Genomic DNA, 13,368 nt, shown 5'->3' on the forward strand with positions numbered 1-13,368 from the left:
GGAATTTAATAAAACCTCATACACAGTACACATAAATTTAAATCAAATTTGTTAGTGAGAACATTTAATACAATGAACTAAATTAAATTTAAAATCGTTTTCTGGGAAAAAAAAATCCACCATATAAGCGGTCATACATCCATCATCTATAAACGCTTATCCTTTGGAGGGTCGTGAGGGATCAAGCCAATCGTAGCTGACGTTGGGTGAGAGGCTGGGCAAACCGCGGACAGGCCGCCAGTTTCCATATAATTATATGTGAGAAATTATTTTACAGTTGTCACAGGGGAAAGTCACATCAAATTAAATTTTTGCTTTGCTTTTGCAAACTTCCAGCACTTCCAAATGACGACAAGTCTGAATGTGGCAGTTTTACATGGCACATTAAGAGGCACTTACTCGGCCTGCATTACACTGCATAATTAGGTCCCCATGAGGTCCACTTGTGGCATTTGTGCTCCTATTTACCCACATCTGTTTGCAACTAGTTGACCCATATTGCACATGGCTGTGGAATGTCCAGGAAAGTTGTTCGAGACTGCAATCTGCGGTCCTATTTTTAACCTCCACTCGCCAGGAAATCTGTTTTTCAGGGTTTTAAGACTGCTGAAGCAAAGTGAAATGATGTGTTTTCTCTTCTGCAGCAGTTTGTCTATGAACTACCCCTTGCTACCTACTGCCGAGTGTATTGATACAAAGCACATATCACTATAAATAACTGTCAAGATATTGTACATATGCTAACAGCTGACCTTTTTCCATTCCAAACACCCACAAGTGGGAATCATCAGTGGAGCCACATTTAACCGCAGCTGGCAGTGTCAAGATGCAAAGATTATGAGCACTAATGAATATTAGCCAACTTGCAGCTGGCTGGGTGTTTAGATGCAGTTCACCCCCATTGATTTCCCTGTTGGGCGAAGACAACTTTATCCCTGTGGCAAGTCCCTGGCTTATCTCCCTCGACTGCAAGGCAGCCGGCAGACAGGGGTGCTGTCCTGGCCCCGTTTCAGGATGATTCAAGCCTGGCAGGTGTGAGCGGGATACCTGACTGAGGCGAAATACACAGGGGCAGCAAAGAGCAGGAGGGGCGTTTGTGTAAAGACTGGGTTAAGAAGTGGACAAAGATGCCCAGCTGTGAGGGGGCAGCCATATAGGGGGAATACTGAAGCCAGCACAATTGACATAAAGCCCAGTGCGCTGGATTATCACAAAGAGCAGGTGGCTGTGAAAGACAAAGAAAGAGAAAGTGAGAGGAAGTAGCAGAGAGGTGGCAGATGGCTGTGGAAATGACTGTGTCCACACTGAGCAGCAGAGGAGGAAAATACAACAGAGGAGAGACTCCAAGGAGAGAGATGCATTTCATCTTTACATCACAGAGCCATACCCACAAAACACTAATAGCTGTAGAAAATGAGCTGATTTCAAAAATGTTCTCATTGATTTGCCAATGCACCTTTGAGAGAGGAAATTACTTTGACACAGTGAAGCAAGCAAGAATAAACAGCATCACTGCGACTTGGGTTATTTTCTAGATCAAGCATCTGAGAGTGGGATGATGACCGGATAATGAGCTGATGAATAAAGAGGAAACTGGAAACTTTCTGGTGGCAAGCGTGTTTGTATTGGCGTTACTGTGACCAAGACAGACACACTCAGAAAAGTCAGAAAGAAAAAGATTCTATGTGATATTTATGGATTAAACAGAGATTAATGTCTTCAAAGCCTCACTCAGGGCAGTGCCTGTATACGAGGCCATCTGCCTCAGTAATTCATCCCATTCATCAACTTAAAAAAAAAAAAAAGACTTGGGGCCATGTAAAGTGGCAAAAGCCTCACCAATGGTGTCAAACACAAACACACAATGAGCTGCAGGTCATCATTATTTCTGACTTCAAGTCCTCCAATCAGAGGGGGTTGACACAGCTGGGGGGCCAGCGGTTGGACACTTCTATGCTAATCCATTAACCACCTGCTTCAAGGGGGGGGGGGGGTTCACGCTTGATTAGATTTTGCTGTCTTCCCCAATAAAATGGGAGCGTCTGAGGCTTCATCCACACTGACACATTTTCCTTTTAAAACTCATAACTTTTGCTCTGTTTACACCAAAACGGAGCGCCGCTGACCCCGTTTTGGTTTGAAAACTCCGGCACTGCATGACTGTCTGGACAGGTGTAAACAGAGGATTTTGGAAATGATGACACTGACACCCACGTTCGCTTCCTGATTGGATCTTATCAGTCACAGCATCCCTTTTCTGACAGAACTCAAACAGCAGCCTGTATATTTCTGTGAGCCTTGACTACCAGCAGTTAATTCAGCAAGGATAATAAATGACAGGTGCTGCTGACCTTGCTGTCTATGCTAGCTTAAATTCTGCATTTTATCATACTACCACTGCCTTCATGCGCAGGAGGCAAACACAAACACAAACACAAACACAAACACGTGCATGTCCAGTGTATGTGAGCGTTCATGTGACGTGTTTTCAGGCACGTCGTCTGGGTGGAGACTATTTCTGATTGGGCACTGACACGGTTGTCTGGATGGAGACTGTTTTTCATTCTAAAATGAAAAACAATGAAAGAAAAATGGGGATGAAGCCTAACTCAATTGTACAATTCTGCCATATTAGGATTGTTTTACCTTCATTGCCCTTGTCGTTTTATTGTTCCTCCATTTCCCACCTCCCTCTTTTATTCAGTGTGTCTTGTTCATCATTTGAATTCCTTGTTGCTCACTTGTTTTGTGCAGAGGGTTTTTACTTGCCCCCTGGGTGGGACTATGATTATTATGACTGTGCAAATGATCTCAAATTTAAGTTGGATTACATTTTCTCTAATGATCAGAGGTAATGAAACAAAATTACCTCAAGAACCGGGATGTTAACTGTATTTTCCACATTTTCTTCTATTTTTGGGCACTTGAGATTTTTTGGCACTCCAAGCCACTGTCCTTGGTGTCTGCTTTTGCTGTACACTGCACTCAGCAGCTCCACTCTGGGAATTAGCATTCAAACCTCTCCCTTGGCTTTACAGGGAAATGTACAACACGAAAGGCTCTGCTGCAGCTATCCAGGCACTCGCACTTTACAAGCACATGTGTTCATGTTTAGGTGAAGCTTCCTGCTAAAAGACGGAATTTACATATCCAAGAGTGCTGCATCAAAGCAAAGGCATTGTGTGAAGCAACTTTCCAAAAGTCCTCACAACATTTCTGTAGCACAAGATGTGGAATGGACTGTGTGCAAACTAAGCACCGTTTGCCCCAGATACAGCTCTGTTCCCTTTGAGTCACCTCTGGTTTAACAAGATCCCAGTGGTTTCATTTCACTGTTCACTACACACTCTCAAGCACTCCTCACACCCTCACAGATGTGCACAGCCTCGAGGATCCATCAGGGTGTTTATAAATAAGGCAAACTGTATAGAGAGCAGAGGACCCACCCTGTTACCAAGCTAACTCGTGTTTTTCAAGCCTTTGTTGAAAGAGCATTTTTGCAGCGTTCGCTTCTTTTATTGCTCTTTCTAAAAAGCCCCACCATTCCACCAGTATTTTCTGAGCTACACGTATCTGCTTCTGTTCTGTGTTTTGTTAGCATTCAACAACCCCGGCTCCCTTAACTGTGATCCATATGAGGCTGTTAAAAGCTACGGAATAATCCCAAGGAGCACTGTGCTGTTGATATGCACAGACGCTTACGCATTTCCAACTGCAGTGCTCGGATGGCTGAGCAAAACTGATCACACGGGGTTAATTTCTGAGTCGCAGAATGAGTTTTATCTAGTTCACTAACTCATCTGATCTGCACACAAGTGGGTGGTCCTGCTGAGTGGCGTACCGTGATCTAGGATGATGAGCTGGGCGCTGGACTGGATGTTGCCTGCATCGTTTTCTGCAAGGCACTGGTAGAAACCCTCATCTGACTTGACCAGACCCAGAACCTGCAGGTTGTGCTCCTTCTACAGATCAGGAAAGAGGGAGAAAAAAAGGAGGACAAACAAAGACAAGCTGTTACAAGTGGCTTTGGAACCAATCTCAAACTCTTGACCATGAAAGTGTGATGATGCAAAACCATGCAAGTGCTGCTGATAGTAAAATGTCCTCAGTGCAGAAAAGCTAGAAAGGCAATACTTCAGTGATAAATCAACGTACAATTATTTTGAAGTAATCACTGGGGATCACAGCATCTCCATTCTTGACCCATTTGACAGTGGGAGCCGGTGATCCTGAAACCTCACACTCAAACACGATGTCCATGGACTCATGGGCGTAAATGTTGGCTGGCTGCTTGACAAACTGGGGAGGAACTGTGGAATGCAGATAGAAAACACGAGTCAAAGAATGTTGAAAAACAAAACATTACATTTAAGATCAACATACAGTGGAAAATGCTAAAAAGGAGCCAATAAGACACAACTGGAAAACATCTGTAGGAGTCATCTTTTCCCTGTGAATTTCAGTAACCAATTTGTGAAAACTAACCAGGCACATCACAGTGATCACTGCCAGGAAATGAACAAGACCAAATGATGCTTTGCTTCCACTTAAACTGCCAAATTGCCAGTTAAGGGAGGGTGGAAACAACAACAATCAGTATCATCTGACAACAACTTATCCAATTATCTTCTTTGCCATTCACACAGACGTGACCTGTTCAACAGATGGTGACACTGAATTATTTGATAAAAAAGTTCAATAACCTCCGTTCTTATTTATTAAGGAATCGGTCCAAAACAACAGCCGCTTTGGTAGCGGTACAGTGTGTAAGCATGCTACACTAGCAGAGCCGAGCACTTGCAGATCTCCCCTAGTCCTGGTAATGAGAGCCAGAAAGGAGTTATTTGATCTGCTGGGGCGATACAGCGCCTCATCAATCTGTCCTGGAACAAGGTCACTGGGAGCGCAGGGCCCAGGCCTCGTCCTCTCTCTATAATTGGACTGTATGTGCATGTGAGGAGAGACAGAGTAAGACAGACGTGTGTGTGTGTGGGTGGAAGTGTGTGTTTCTGTGCATTCCCTGATAAACGGCGACCTCGCTGACCACAGTTTAACTGACTGTATTGTTAGTGTGTCTCAGTGTGTCAGGCTACGCCATCAGCCTCATGGGCTCTCTCACAGCTAGTTATTAGCATCTATTTTGTGGCTATTCACTTGGGCTGATTGGATATTAGGAGCAGTAGATGGATTAGGTTCTTCTCCAGCTTTATTCAGCAGAGTATAGTAGCAGGTTGTGAGGTCAAGTCCCCCTCATCTGCTTGATGTAGCTGTGGCTAATTTACTCTAACATGAAATTGCTAGTTAACACATTAGGCCTCTTTCTGTCAGGACATGCTGTTAGCAACAGCATGTCTCCCAAATTATAGTTATTCGTAATTACAACCGCTAAAGGAAATATCCACTGTATACACATTTCTCCACCAATAACAGACCTAATACACCCAGTAGCTGTGGGCACCACAACATGTTTGTATTTTTCTGACCTTAAAATGCACTTTGCCCATCTGTTTGGTATTTCCGTGCCCTACACAGAGCAAAGGTGGGAGGAGAGGCACAACTCGACAGAAGTTGCACACAAAGGGAGAGCACAAAGCCATTCCCACAAACTGCTTTCTCTCTATCCTCATCTAAAAAGCCAGGGGCAGCACCTGTGTGTGTCCTCGCTGAGGATGTGCTACAGCAGGATTACGCATGTCAAATGTTTTGTTGCATTTCACACATCTCACAAGACATTTCCACATCACCCTCAGGACAGTCTTGTTAACAGGATAATTGCGGGGAATTACCAGTGTACACAATTACATAAACAGCTTAAGATTTGGCAGCAATATTGGTTGTGATCATGTGAATGAAGACAAAAACCTGAATGCTACTTTATAAATAACTTCAGCTAAATACACAGCTTTCAGACTGTGTGTCCCAATTTTTTAAAAAGCCTGGGAGTGTTTTGTCATGAATGCTTTGTGACTATTGTGCAGTCAAAATACAGACTTGTACTTTAAGTTGGAGATTTCATGTCACACACATGGCCCACTGCTCACATCATCGTTTCTTAATGACAGCTACAAATTCATGTCAGTCACACTGTCAAAAGGTATTCTTCAGCAAAATTCAGAATTCTCTAACTTCACAAAAACATTGGTGTTTCAAAGAAAAGCCAGCTATACAATATCTTGTTTTATTCTGTGATTTCCAAATGCCAGTTTTCCAACCAAAACAACCGGATTATCTGGAATCCGGAATATTGAAACCTTCCCTCGTCTTACTGAATGAGTGTCTAGACTTTTCTGTGAGCCACTGTGCAAATATTGACGACTATGACAGGATGGAAATAGGGACGGTGATGCTTTTAGACTGGATCACTGACTGACTGTCAAGACAACCATCACCCTTGCTCTGTCTATGTATATGTATCTGTGTGTGTGCACGCACATGCATGTGTATCATGTGTGTAGCAGTCCCTGTAGGAGGTTGTGTGAGCTGTGAATAATGGGTTTCACAGTGTGGTGTCCCCTGGATATTTGCCTGTAGTAGCTGTGCAGCAGAGGCAGGTGGAATCTTTGGTTTACTTTGGTGTGTCAGGGACACAGTGTTCACACACCATTCTGTGTGTGTGTGTGTGTGTGTGTGTGTGTGTGTGTGTGAGAGAGAGAGAGAATTGTGAGCCATGTGCGAATATGAATAATTTTATGTGTCTGGAAACATGTTTCATCCCATTATTACTGGTGCTATATGCTGAACATAATTGTGTGTGCTTCCTTCCCTGCAGGCAATATGTGTTTGGGCGGATTTTGTTTGCATAATACTCGTCTGTGTGTGTGTGTGTGTGTGTGTGTGTGTGTGTGTGTGTGTGTGTGTGTGTGTGTGTGTGTGTGTGTCTGTGCAAGTGTATGTGAACATATGTTTCTATACATCCATGCTGTCTCAGTCTGTGCACGTTCATTGTATTCGTTTGGGGTTTTGCATCACATTGCATTGCAGTGTCTTTCCATCATTCATACTTTATGTGCATGTGGGCGTGTTCATGGTGTGTATGTGAGTGTGTGTGCGCAGGGCCCCCTGGTGAGGTTTGCTGGTGACAGGATTTGACGGTGACTGGTACCCTGCAGCTCTCTTTATCTCTCTCTCTCTGCATTACACCACTCAGTCTCCTATTTCCCTGCCCAACTCTTAATCTTCCTATAACTCCCTGTCTATCTCTCCATCTTCAGCCTCCACCTCGCTCTCCATCTGAGCAGACATGCACCATTTTCTTTAAATGGAGTTCAGACATTTGGAACCTATTGGACTGGGCAATGAGAAGAAACGCCTAAATATACCAATAACGCTTGGGCGGTGGGAATGGAGGAAGCTTTCAGGACTCAACAGAGCATGACATGCGTGGGGGGCTGTGTGTGTGTGTGTGTGTGTGTGTGTGTGTGTGTGTGTGTGTGTGTGTGTGTGTGTGTGTGTGTGTGTGTGTGTGTGTGTGTGTGTGTGTGTGTGTGTGTGTGTGTGTGTGTGTGTGTGTGGGCAGCTCTAAATGACACAAGTCTGATGAACTTCCTTAATTGGCTGTTCGCAGCCTGACACATGCATATGCAAAGGTGAATTTAGCCACATTTGCAAAAGCACACGAGTGCTACTAGATGTCAGCAGTCGGTCAGCACTGAAGTCACTGTGAGTCTGACTTCTCCCTCAAAAACAAGTGGTTCACAACCAGGAAATTGACACTGGCAGTGTTTCTGACCACTGCTACTGCAGTTAAGTAATGCTTTGATTGGCAGGCTCCTGCATTTTCTTTTAGATTTTGGTGTAAATGCATAACAACGTACATGGACGCCTTGAGTACAGGGGTTGCCAGGATAAGTCTTTGTGCCCACTGCAGAGGGCAATAGCAGTGACAATAATGCAATGTACATGCAATAAAAAACAATATGCAGACCAAAGGAACTCAGGGACCTGAATGCTTGCTTGATTGACAGGTGTCTTAGTCTATCGCACTCTGCAAAGCTCCTGCTGTTTACTCATTTGTGATCAACTAAACTGGAGCCCTCACCCAAATTTAGATTTTCTGGATCCGGTAAGTGACGAAGAGGATGAGTGATCAATCCTAAAGCAGAACTGATCATGCCCTGTCATTAACATATGGATGATCAACTTACAAGAAACCCTGAAAGTCTATGTTTTCCTATAGTTTACAGTTCACAGACAGACAGATGCACAAGTCCACCAGCTGGGACTGACTTGTGTTTGAACATAAATACCACTCTAATGAAAGAGAAATCCAACAGAGACACAAAAACAACTAACGAAATGCAAAAAAAAAAGGGAGGAAAAAGGAGGGAGAACAGCCGAAAGAACTCAGATGCCAGTTCTTTGGTCTGGTATCATCTCTCTAGCCTGTAGCTTAGTAAAAGAAGCTTTAATGCAGATTTACACCGACTCCAGTGAACTACTAAAAGAGGGCCATGAAAAGGTCATGCGTGTGTCTTACTGCGAGCTTGTTAAAACAAAACCTAGGATTCCTAGAGGGAGTCTGGGCAGATTACTTTACTTAAAGCTTCACTGGCAGCCTGGAATAAACTGAATAGAGACATACTGAGAAGAAATAAGTCCAGTCTCCACGTCTTGATACCGATAAAAACGGTGAAACATCAAAGTCAAAAAGCTGAAGAGAGCAGCTGTTACAGTTTTTGTACCTTTGACTTGCAGTGACGAGTCAAAAGACAAAATAAATTACTTTTGGACATACAGCAGTCATTTATTAAGGCCTAAAATAAGACCATTGAAGCTCAGGGATTCAAATATGAAAGACATTTTCTTGCTTTGTTAGCTTGGCCAGAGTCCAGTTAGCTTCATACAGTCAAACAATAGCTCTTGGGCAGTCAGGGTTTACTCTGCGGGCAAGTGGAGCTCGAACTGTACTAATTACCCATCCTGCTGTTCCAAAGATAACAGCTTTACTCTTAATCCTGGCCAAAACAAACAGCTTCAGCAGTGAGGCAAGAGGGATGCTCGGTGCTCGCCTTCCTTGTCATTGAGGAGGACATAATGTCCTGTTAGAGGCAGCGTCATAGAGGGAGAGTTCAATCACTGGATGTTTGCGTGGACTCCCTCTGATGGTTCTGAAATTACTAGAATTGAGTAAAAGCAGAGGCCTGACATTGTCCATGAAATGATGAAACAAACCTTGCTTGATGGTTTTGTTACGGCAGATAGAGGATTTCAAGAGGCTTCCTCGGCACAGTGCTTTTATTTTGGAGAGCAATTGTCAGTGGAGTGGAGCTCTAAAACAGATACTACTCAACATCCTATTGGAATTGTATTGAAAACATAACGCACTGTGTACTGTACTATTTCACTTTAAGAAAAATGATCTGTTAATGTAAGTGAATTCCTGTCAATCTGGTGAATCAATCAGCAGGTGTCATGTTTCATGTAAACTGAATCATTGTCATGGAAATGTTCTTGTTAAATGAAAGCTGCATTTTAAAAAATGCTAACCCAGTGATGATAGTAAGATAACTTAGCTGATAACTGATAGTAAGTCTTAAATGTAAAATGTTTTGCTGGGATTACTTCAGTAATGTTGGAGTAGAAGCAGGTTCATTTGTCTTGAGTCTCAGTAAAACCTTGGATTTCTATACACTTCATAAACAAAAATGAGTGAATGTATTTTTACTGAACGAGCTACATGATGATATAACATTCCCCTTAAGATTATCAACAATCCCAGGAATAATGGGTATATTCAAGACCACTAAGGAGTTTCAGTCAGACAGGAAGTCACAAAACACATAGCCAGAATCAACCTTTCCTGAGGAGTGACACCAAAGTGGTAATGTGGTGATGAATGAGTGTGTGCGTGTGTCGTTACTTTATAGATCAGAGAAGTGGGAATGTGAGTTAAACAGTCGGACAGGATGAGAGATGCCTGTCAGAAGCTGCTGCCCACTCAGACACCTGATGAAGTGGGCCGAGCTGGGCCGGGTTCCCCACAGCAGATGCAGCAAGATGAGACAGGCTAACACAACGGCTCGAGCAAAACAAAGCACTTAGACTCGATGTAACACAGCAGAGACGCACACAGTGCTTATATGTTCCTGACGCAAATGTGTCTATCTGGAATAAATAGCAGACTTTGCCTTCTCTTGTGTCTGCATTCGTCTGTCGGGAATCAGACAGAGACGCCTCCAAACAACTCACCCAACCGGTTGAGATAACACCCCCTATGAAAAAGGGAAAAAGGTGTGTGCCTGAGGGTGTTGTGTTCTTTTAATAGCTAAATGGAAAGTTTCTTTTTATTTCGACCAGAAAATAACTGCTTTGTGCCACTGGAGGGAGGGCAGGAAGATGGCGTGCTGAAGTAAAAACAGACTAAAATATCCACCAGATCTTATCAAATCTGTAATTCTTCCACGAGTCATTTACAACTATTCCTGTCCCCAGCTGGAAAAATACATTGAGCACAGTTCAGAAAAAGATCTCTCTATAGCAGATTCCACTGATATGTTAATGGATGCTGCACATGCTTTGACTTTTGTTAAGTTACAGTCTTTTTTTCTGGTGGAACAACGTGAGCTGCACAATGTCAATGTCTTATTTTTCTTGCTATGAAAGAGCAAAGGTGCAACTGCAAGCTGAAATCCAGCACATAATGAGTTTTTTTTTTTTATGTTATTGTCTATTTTTGCCCATTTCTATAACAGGGTAAAATCACTCCTGCTGTCTGTGGTTATAAATCTCCTCAGCCCATAGGAAAGACATGGAACTTTTACAGGGGGCAGGGATTTCCTGCAGGCAAGTGCAGCACATGGAAAGAACAATTAAGTTGACGACATGATAGCATGAGGGCACGATAGATGGGCCACTGACTCGGAGCCCTATAAAACTGGAGACATACATGTTTGTGGAGAAACTATTTCTGTCCTGCAAACACGCATGCACGCACACACACACGCACGCACGCACACACACAGAGTTCAGGTCTGGGTGGTGCCCCTGTTGCACAAGACCATAATCAAAAGCTGCTGCCTCCTCTGGCCTCATTTATCCTCTTGCCAGCTCTAATAGAGGGTGAGATGTCACAGAAAAGTCACAGTGCACAAAACACACACACTCACACAAACACACACTGTGCCTGTGCTCCTGGATGTGATGTGAGTGGAAGGGTGAGCTAAGCGTTACTGTCCACGCTATTGTTTAGAGTCGGACATCTTCAAAACTACTTGTCACAAGTCCTACTGCAGAGGAACAAGTTTGCCATTAGCCAGACTGTACTTGTGTTGCACAAATAATGGCTCAAATCCTCTTTATCTCACTGGCACTTTGATTACGTTTAATAAAAAGACACAGCACACACACTGCTTACCAATTGCTCGATTTTGACAGTCGCTGACATTATCTCCTCTAAAGCTGTTTGTACATCATTTCACACTGCAAAGACATATTCTTGTTTGTTCAGTTGTTAAGTTTGTTAAGATTTGCGGCCAGCACAACAACCATTTAACTGTTTTGATAGTATGGAGCAGCGTCACTCTCTGTCCAGAGTTTAGTTGTTAATTCTCAGGGATTAAAAAATCTCTGCTGTAAAAAGTGGTATTAGGTTCTGATCAGTAGGGTTCACTGCTAAGTTACCTTGAAAGTGAATGTTCCTCAAGTGTAAATGCCTTTGTAAATTCCAGGAAATGGTTTTCCCTTAAAAACTGCATTTCGGGACTATTATGGCTGAACTCTGGTGAGATTCTTTAAGAGGTGTGACTGGATTGCAGCTTACTGGTTCTTCACAGAATCACATATCATACCATGAAACATGATTTCAACCACAGAGACTTAAGTTAACTGAAGAGTCACCAAGGCAGTCTGAAAAACAGCTGAATCTAAAGGAATGTACGATTATATCGGATCATCATCTGCATCAGCCGACAAAGGCTTTAAAATGAAATATGTAGTATGTGCTGTGGAGGTTTTCGGAAGTGTCCGAAACAGAGAGCAAAGTTGCTATTTGCAGTGAATGCTCAGCGCCAGTCATGCGAGGGGGACCCAAAACGCATTCCTTTAACACTACAAATTTAATCGCCCAACTTAAGAGCTGTCATCCAGATCATTACAACAAATTTGTGAAGAACAACGATAAAAAACAAAAACAAAACGTCAACAGTAGTTTTCTTATTTTGTCCAGCGAACATGTCCATTTAGAAAAGTACTGTATTCGGCGTCTGCCTGTAGGCCATCACAGTAAGAGCATAATAATATGTTAATTTCACTACAGCACAGACTCAGTGCTCTCTGGAATGAAGGGGGAAGAAATATGTGCATATATCGACATCAGCAATCAGCCCAAATGAGTTCGGATATCGGCAAAAATCCAATATTGTGCATCCCTACACATTTGCTAATGAATGCATACAGGCGTATAGAGTAAGTGCATAATTGACCTTGTGTGGCATCATTATGTATGCATGGCTGTGTGTCAGTGTGTGTGCACACACCTGCTGCAGCCCCAATGCATCTTTCCTTCCAGTGTGCTCCAGCTGATCACAAAGCCCCGAGCTATCTCCAGGCGAAACCTAACTATGCTTTACCATATCAAATCCCTGCTGACTCTCTGCATCCTTTCCCAAGCACAAACTGTCCGGTGCTTAATAAAAGCCACTAGCCGTAAACACACATTTTCTCCTTGTTACTGCAGCAAAAGAGGCCCTGAAGTGTTTTAGAAGGAGTCACTCATCAGAAAAATTGTTTTGTTGTTAGTATAGATTCACACCACACTGATTTGTATGAGTGTCTTTCATAAGCATAACGACTTCTTGAGGGAATCAATTGGCCTTTTGAGTGTCACTTCTGTTGTCAAGGGAGTAAATCAATGCCACAATCTGGTTTCTTCATGAATCTGAATGAAGCAAATACAATTAGACCCAGGAGTCTATGGCATGGGATCTAATCAAACAGTTTTATCGTATTACAATGACGGATGTCTTTCAACAATATTTCAAGAGTGCCGATCAATCCTCTACAGTCCTGTCACTCTGGAGGTGGAGGCTGGCAGGGGTCAGGTCAGAGACATAAGGGGTTTCAATGGGACAGACCTGAGGACCGAAAAGGAGCAAAGTCAGATGTCCTCCTGTGACCTGATCAGATTTTCCATTACTGTCTCCTTTAATCACAGTGAGCGATGGGAAATGATGAAAGGGCGGTGAAGAGATGAAGGGATTTGGGAAGAAAGGGATGGAGTCATAGCATGATGTGGCTGCGTGTGAAATGCAACGAAGCCGGGAATGAGCCTCAGGGTGTTTCCCCATTCTCAAGTTATTTCACAGCAAATCCTGTTGACGTGCTTCACCTGGGAAAAGCATACAAGTACACATGACACGTTCGCGTTCATGT

The 13,368-nt window shown here is 43.2% G+C and overlaps 1 protein-coding gene across 15 annotated transcripts in view; it reads right to left on the bottom strand.

The window, feature by feature from the left end:
• Positions 1-13,368, bottom strand: part of neo1a (neogenin 1a) — a 151,707-nt gene that overhangs the window by 43,656 nt on the left and 94,683 nt on the right. For all 15 annotated transcript variants that reach the window (XM_070960196.1, XM_070960131.1, XM_070960185.1 and 12 more), the window contains exons 6-7: positions 4,156-4,310; positions 3,842-3,962 (exon numbers count right to left, since the gene is read on the bottom strand). In XM_070960196.1, the coding sequence (XP_070816297.1) occupies positions 3,842-3,962; positions 4,156-4,310 (276 nt within the window). The remainder of the gene's footprint in view (positions 1-3,841; positions 3,963-4,155; positions 4,311-13,368) is intronic.

This window comes from Chaetodon trifascialis, chromosome 1 (genome assembly GCF_039877785.1).
Source record: "Chaetodon trifascialis isolate fChaTrf1 chromosome 1, fChaTrf1.hap1, whole genome shotgun sequence".
NCBI classification, from domain to species: Eukaryota; Metazoa; Chordata; class Actinopteri; order Chaetodontiformes; family Chaetodontidae; genus Chaetodon; species Chaetodon trifascialis.